An 8,036-nucleotide genomic window follows, 5' to 3' on the forward strand; every position below is an offset into this window, starting at 1 on the left:
TTCGCGCTAATACAAAATTTAATAGTTGAACCAGAAAAATTAGAAGAAAGAAGAAATTTGTATAATTACTCTCTAACAGTCACCTACTTTTTTTTAATCTCTATTAGAAATATTCTATTAGGTGATAGATTTCTTAAAGATAAAACTAGTCACGAAAAATGACATATCGGAGACGGTTTTTACCTGTAAATTCAAATTTAAATTTTTAAATAATTTTGATTCCACCTTTACTAGGATGGAGAGTTAAAACTAAAATCCTCGAGTTGGATTCGCATATCCCAGTATATCATCCTACATTTAATGAAATCAATTCTTTTAATAAAAATATTTGTTTTTTCCAGAATCAAATTACATTACATATAATAAAATATAACAATTTCAAACAATTTCGTACAAACATTCCACATATTTTAAACCATAAATACAAATCGAAATATTAAAATATTGATCACATATTTATGATTTGAATGAATTTTAGTTTTTAATTTTTAAAAACTATTTTATAAGTCAATTTCAAAAACTATTTTAAAGAAAAAAATAAAAAATAAAACATATTTGATAATCTTACTTTTAAAATTTTAAAATTTTATAATATTACAAATTTGTCATTAATAAAAAATTATCACTTTTCATATTTTCTATTCATCCTAATATCCAAAACTAAAAATCAAAAACAAAAATCTCTAAAGTCTATTTTGGTTTTATAAATTTTAAAACTCTTAATAAAAAATAGTTTTCAAAAATAAATTTATAAAATTAGACTACCAAACAATTTTTTTTATAAACTTGTTGTTTTTGAAGAGATGTTTGAGTTTATTGAGCATAGAATATGTCTAAGACATAGAATATGTCTAAGACGTTTATATGCAAATTTTAAAAAGAGATTTGAGATAGATACTATTCAGGTTAGTATCCATCTGTTGTTATGTTAGCATGCCTAATAAAAGAATACCTATTAGGTGATGATTTCTAATAGATAAAAGAACTCCGATTATAAATGTTCTTAATACACTTATTAATATTTTCCCTGTTACTTAGAACTTATAAGAATATGCCCTCTTTTTTATCATAACAAAGTAAATGTTCTTTTATCTTTTAAGTAATGGATTATATTAGTCCGTGCAAGTTCTTAGAATCTGTGTGTTTTCATATTTTTCTTTTCTCAATCTATTAGTTATACTGTTCATGTTATAACAATAATTTATTTAAAGACCAAATCTGATTTTATTGTATAAAGTGACCATAGAAGTTCATTTTCAAATTACCCCAAAACCAATGTCTATCTGATATGAGCTGAATCATTAACAACTAGATCAACCATTGTTGGAACTTGTAACATGCATATTTTTAACATTCAATACAAGATAGGAATATACAATGATAAATCAATAATATATAGAAGCTCTCAGATACAGCATCTTACTTCCTGAAAGTAAGACAACAAATAGACACACGGATATAGTAATACAAATCCAGACCCATGAGACAAGTAGGTCCAACATTGCATCAAACAAGGGAGGAACTTTTCACATCCAGAAGAAATAGTTTGTGTTGGCTGGATGTACACTTCTGAACAAAAAATAGTGTTTTTCATGTTCGAAAATACTCTTGAGGGTTTTTAGAAATGTAGTGTGTGGAGAAAATTGTTTTCATCAAACAATTTAGACTCTTTGACCACAAGTGAGATGAAAAAAATTCATATTTCCCTGTGGAATAGAGTTACAGAAGAGCACCAGAATCCCGCTCGGAATTGGGCGGATTCAAATGCTAATATCGGGGCTATAAAGAATGACTCGATGAACTAATAGCAAAATAGGCTCTATGATTTATAGACATAATCAATACCCAGCTGAAGCCAATCACAACCCAGCTGAAACCAAACCATGCAACGTGACAATCCCAATCACAATATTGTCATCATCTATCACAGGCAAAAATTGGACTGGTGATGGAGGGGCTTCCATCTTCTTCATGGCATCCACTGCCATAGCATCTGGACCAATAGTTCTCGGATTCCTGAAATCCCAAGATCAAAGGTTCAACATCAATATATTATTACATCCATATGTTTGTATCCATAGAGCTGTCATGGAGCAAGCATCACAATACAGAAATCATTTAATTGGTCAAAATTGAGTTTCAATTGAAGTGATTTATATTGTAAATTTGGTGTATTGTAAATCAATTATTCAATTCTATCTAACACTAACCAAAGACTTGTCTTTGTATTAAAATCATGTTTTAACCAGTTTACTCAATCACATATTACAGATAATATTGATTTGCTTAAACTTCTCTAAGCTTTAGAGTAGCAACTGGCAGTACTCTGTAATAAACAGCGGATTGCAGAACAATGGCGAGTTGTTCAAATTCTGCTCTATAACAGAGCTAAAGCCACTGTTTGAGAACAAAGGTTTTAGGAAAAACCAATTTTAAAACTCACCACCACATACTATCGTTCATAAAGCTCCAATCTCCTCAAACAAAACGCACAATCTAATATAAATTCCTATTGGCTTCCTATGTTAGAGGGTGCAGAAACTATCAGATACGTTTTTTTCAAGTGAAATCCTTGTGCAGATCTGTGTTGTTACCTGTTGCACATTTTCCCTACTGTGAGTTTGAAAATGCCTTCCCCACTAGCTTTGAGGGTACGACGCAGATCACCATCGGTAAATGTCCCAATCAGACGACGATCATCATCAATAACAAGAAGGCATCCACATCCTTTACTCGTCAGCTCCACAAGCTGATCCATAATCAAATCTGATTCCCTGCAAATTGGAAGCTCCTCATCTTTCTTCATCACATCTCTTACCTGCACATAAACACAATCACAACAACAATTACATTTCATTCACAAAATGTTTTCACTGAAACCTAATTGATCCAATTAATTCACAGCAACAATTTCAAAGACCTTTTACTACATTGTGATCGCAATTATCGGAACCTAATTCATTTGACTAATTCCCTAATAAAAGAGCGATCCAGAACAGCAAAATTGGAGATCTCTGACAAACATCACAATTTCCCATCACATCTACCATAATTAAGTAATCACAATTTAGCAGGAAATGCAGATTCTGTTATTTCAATTTGTTCATAAAACAGAAAACACACAAAAGAGAAAATGCTGACCTTAAAGATGAGGCTCTTGCCGATTTTACCGGCGGGATGGTTAGCAGCATACTCATCCTTGGTGAGATTCCTTGCAGCCATGAGCGCAATAGCCACCGTATCACCGAAAACCATCTGAATTGCAGTGGAAGTGACAGGCGCAAGGTTAAACGGACAAAGCTCCCTCTCCAACGGCAAATGCACGGTCATATCACACACTACCGAAAGCGCGTTCCCTTCAACGGACGTCACAGCAATGAGACACGCACCTTTAGCTCTAGCGCAAGGAACAAGGCGAATAAGCTCCTCGGTGGCACCAGATTTGCTTAAGAGAACGAGCACGTCACGGTCACTGAGGATTCCGATGTCACCGTGCAGAGCATCGACGGGGGATAGGAAAGCAGAACGGATACCGAGGGAAACGAGTGTCTGAGAGATTTTATGCGCCACGAAGCCGGATTTACCGACGCCGGTGAAGAAGACGGTGCCGGAAGCATCGAGGAGAGTGCGTGTGAATGCTAGGGTTTGGGAATGGTCGATGCGGTCGAAGAAGAAGTTGAGATGGTTTTGCTGGGATTTGAAGAGATCAGCGAGGGTAGTTTCGTCAATTAGCCTGTTAATTCTTTGTTTTGGAGGATAACCGTTTGGAAATGCCGGTAGAGAACCCATTTGGGTTTATTGTTGTTCTGAGATGGGTAGAAGAAAGAAAAGAAGATATTCTGTTATATAGTTGTAATGCATTAATGGCGAAGTTGGAAGATATTGTAATATGTTAATTTACGCGGTAAGGAAAGAACCTGGTGTCGGTGGTGCCGTTAAAATTAAATTACCCCAGGTAGAAGAAAAGAAAACATTAGAAAATGATGTGAAACATCTAAGACATTGTTTGGGATTTGAAAATATGGAGAAAAGTTGATTCAAGGTTGAAAGTTGAAAACACATATAATAAAACTAAAAAAAAAGGAGGATTCATTATATTGACAATTGACATGTATTAATAATATACATAAGAATCGCAAACTAAAAGTCAAACATTAAATATATTATTAGATTTTTTTTCAAATATTCTTGTATAAATATTATTGTGTGGAATTTGTTATTTCTATCGGTTGAATTTGCAACCCTATATAATTTTGGATCAATAAAATTATGTAAGTTAATATTTATTTTGCTCCCTATTAAATTGGTGATTTTTGAAAAATTAATTATAAGAAAAAGTTTAAATTTTTTCTTGCTATAGGAAGATTTTTTTGTTTTGACCACTCAAAAACTTTACTCATTAATAACCTATAAAATATAAAGTTGTTTTGAATGATTAATACATATTTTTGTCTCCGACTAAATTGTCGATTTTGTAAAATCCCCCCGTCATGTCATTATTTTTTATGATTCGATTTTTCGAGGGGGCAAAACAAGGGAATATGCATATGGCATGGAGAATTCAACCTCTTTTTCACATGGGTTTTTAAAAAATCGTCAATTTGCCAATGGGCAAAATAGGTATTAACCCAAATTATGATTATATACACATGTTTAATTTAAAGAAATTTGCATATCGAAAGTACAAAATTACGTTTGCAGTAATGTTAGGGATTGATACGAAAAATTGAACAAACCAAGATAGGAAATTGATATGAAGAAATGTAATAAAAAAAAGTTAAATGAGGAAATAGAAGTTTTTCGAGCACTTCAACAATGTCTTTGGCATATGATGAGTTAGTTCATGGACATGCTGCAGAAAAAATCAATGGGAAAGTGTTACGAACAAGGCTATTGTCATTGTGGAAAAAAATGGATATCGGAGAGACATGTAGCGACGTTCTAGGTAAGGAGAAAAATGTAGAGAAGTGAAGGTAGAAGAAATAAGGTTTAGGGTTTATGAATATATGGAGTTCATTCTCTCTGAGAAAGAGGAGACGCGGGATAGTAAAACCTTGGAAAAGATGAGTCATTGTGAAGATTTTATGAAGGAATATTGGTTTTAAAGCCCTTGAGAACATATTTAAAAATTGTGGGCAAGGGCATGGGTGATTAGTATTGTTGATATGTGGCATCAGTACTACATAGTAACTTTCACAAGTGAAGAAGATCAATACATACGCTGATGGAAGGTCCATGGTTAATCTATGATCATTATCTCTTAATTAGGGAATAAAGTGTAAGCTTTTAACCCATGAATGATGTCATTGATCAGGTTGAAGTTTGATTTTGTTTATCTGGGTTACCAATCTGATGCAAGAGTTATGTCCTTTATCGATGATCGAATAAACACAACAGTGAAGGTTAATAGGAATACGCTAATGAGGGAAAGAGAAAAATATGCAAAATTATGTGTTCAACATGATTTGATAAGACTCATGTTGGCAATGTTTTCCATCGAGGGAAGGCATTAGAAGGTGAATTATGAAGGACTATAACTTTTATGTCTTAACTGTGGTCGATTTGGACACTATAAAAAAGGGTGCTTAAAGAAGCAAGTGAATAGATAGTAGAGAGCTATTGGAGAAGAGGTTGATAGGGTGATGGAAGTTGTTGAGAAAAATAATGTAGGGGGTATAGGTTACAGGGTCTTTGAAGGTGGTTCAAAAGTACATGGCATATTCGAAAGGTGAAGGAGGCAGAAATAGTAGTACCGGGGAGGAGTTGAACTAAGGCGGAGCAAGGCACCGTTAATGCTTGTATGAGTAGTATGGCATCAAGATTTATTGATCTTAATGAGGATATGCAAGAAATAGAAATTGTCAGTCTAGATGATCCTAAAAATGAAATTTGGGATCAACCAATCATTTGTATTGAAATAGGTGGGGTAAATAAAATAGAAATTTTGAATACACAAAAAGGCAACATGTAACACCTTGGAATTTATTCACATAATATTTTTATTAATATTTCAATTTTAGTGTGGTTCATGATTTCTTTATTATTATATTATTATTTAAGAAGAAAATATATGTGCTGATTTTATTATTAAGGAATTATTATTATTGTTATTATTATGAATGAGTGGGAATTAATTATGAAAATAGGAAATTGTGAAATTAATGGGAAAAAGAAGTTAGAAAGGTAAAGTTAGTGTGAAATAAGGAGAGTTAAAGAGAATTAAAATGAAAATATGAATATTTAAATAGAGAAAGGAAAAGGATAGAGAGAGAAAGAGGAAAATATAAAATAAAGGGTGAAAGAGAATAAGAAGAAGAAAAAAAGGAGAATACATATCTTTGAGGAGAAAAACCCTAGTTCTCCAAAGGGCTCTTCTTCTTCTTCAAAATTCTGGAGAGAAAAAAAGTACCTCAAGTCACCAAGCAAATCATAGTAGAGAGTGTGCAAGGGAAAAAATTTGTTGGACAATTGAGTTCAAGCACAATAGGGGTGAATTGTGATATTTAAAAATCGTAATTAATTTTATACATTTTTCGATTGAGATCATATTAGTAATTTTAGGTGAGTAATTTGTAGGAAAATAAAATACCGAAAGTAAATTGCAGAAAATAAAAGGATAGAGTTAGAGAAATTGCACCAAAGATTTATATAGGTTTGGTTGAACGTTGGCCTAATCATGTCCCTAAGTAGTCTTTTAGAGAGATTGGATATAAACTTTTAAGATTTTGAAGGTTATGCCCACGAACATTAATACGGTATGATCTTGAGATTTTTATAGGCTTATCTCCAACCAATGACAACTTTTACCCTAGGTTAAGCTAGCAAATCCATTAGAGATTTAAGGTTTATCTCAATAACCAAAAGAAAGCTTTTTCTGACAAAGCTTAATAAACTAATCAAAGAGATTTTATAACATCTTTATCTCACAATCCAAACTTTATCTCTTAAGAGTATCGCACCCTTAAGAATATAAACGACGAACACGACCACTTACGAAAATTCATTCCTCATAAGCAAAACTTCATTTACTAGCACTGAGGAAATATAAAGTGAAAAGAAATATTTTCTAGAGAGTGAGAAAGAAATTAGAGAGATAAATTTCAAAGAAATAGTAAAATATTGGAAAGTGGTGAGGTTTGGAGTGAAGGCGTGACTCCCTTATATAGTAGTTGAAAAAACCAAAAATGGAAATACTCCATGGGCAAAATTAATGAGCTAATCAATTGACACAAATCTATAATAGATTAGCCAACTTACTTACCATCGATTAGCAAGTCAAAATAGGAAAGATTAGATATAGAGACATTGCAAGTCATTAATGTGTTGTCCTTATCATTTTGTTAATTGATTAGCACTCTTCTAATCGATTGACTTAATGCTCCAATAAATTAGTTGGCTCATAAAAGTTTTGCCAATCGATTGAGACAACTTACCAATCGATTGGTTAGTTACAAAATGTTTGGACAACTTTTTAGTCACTTTTCTATGGCTTAGAGAATAATTTTTAAGTTAAACACATTTGAGAAAATATTATTGTGTGTGTGTTGGTGTGTAGGGGGTGGATGCGTGAGTGTGTGTGTGTGTGTGTGTGTGTGTGTGTGTGTGTGTATGTGTGTGTGTATGTGTATATGTGTGTGTATATGTGTGTGTATGAGAGTGTGAGTGAGTGAGTGAGAGAGAGGGAGAGAGAGAGAGAGAGAGAGAGAGAGAGAGAGAGAGAGAAAGAAATAGAAACATAATTGTCTTAGTACTTTTAATTTTCTTCCTTACTTTTATAATACTCGGGTCACTCAGATAGACACACAAACATGACTTGGTGAGCTTTCACACCTTTCTTCAAATTTTCAAGACTTTAGCTAGATAGTTTCTGATTATACGGGCACTTTGATCTTTATTATTTTTGTTGATGAGCTTGGGATGCTTTCTTTGGTTATAATATCATCATCAAGGTTGAAAGTTATTGCCCTAAATTATCTTCATCAAAACTTCAGATGGATCTTATGTAGAACTTTCATCGTCATAACCTGCAAGCACAT

General features: G+C 32.8%; 1 protein-coding gene across 1 annotated transcript; it reads right to left on the minus strand.

Annotated features, from left to right (window-relative positions):
• Nucleotides 1–1,320: 1,320 nt before the first annotated feature.
• Nucleotides 1,321–4,062, minus strand: LOC127126034 (probable arabinose 5-phosphate isomerase). The gene is made up of 3 exons (XM_051054896.1): nt 3,142–4,062; nt 2,595–2,818; nt 1,321–2,016 (listed from the first exon to the last, which is right to left on the minus strand). The coding sequence occupies exons 1-3, from the start codon at nt 3,787–3,789 to the stop codon at nt 1,860–1,862; spliced, it is 1,029 nt and encodes a 342-aa protein (XP_050910853.1). The 5' UTR covers nt 3,790–4,062; the 3' UTR covers nt 1,321–1,859.
• Nucleotides 4,063–8,036: the final 3,974 nt, after the last annotated feature.

Source organism: Lathyrus oleraceus, chromosome 3, assembly GCF_024323335.1.
Source record: "Lathyrus oleraceus cultivar Zhongwan6 chromosome 3, CAAS_Psat_ZW6_1.0, whole genome shotgun sequence".
Classification (NCBI taxonomy): Eukaryota; Viridiplantae; Streptophyta; class Magnoliopsida; order Fabales; family Fabaceae; genus Lathyrus; species Lathyrus oleraceus.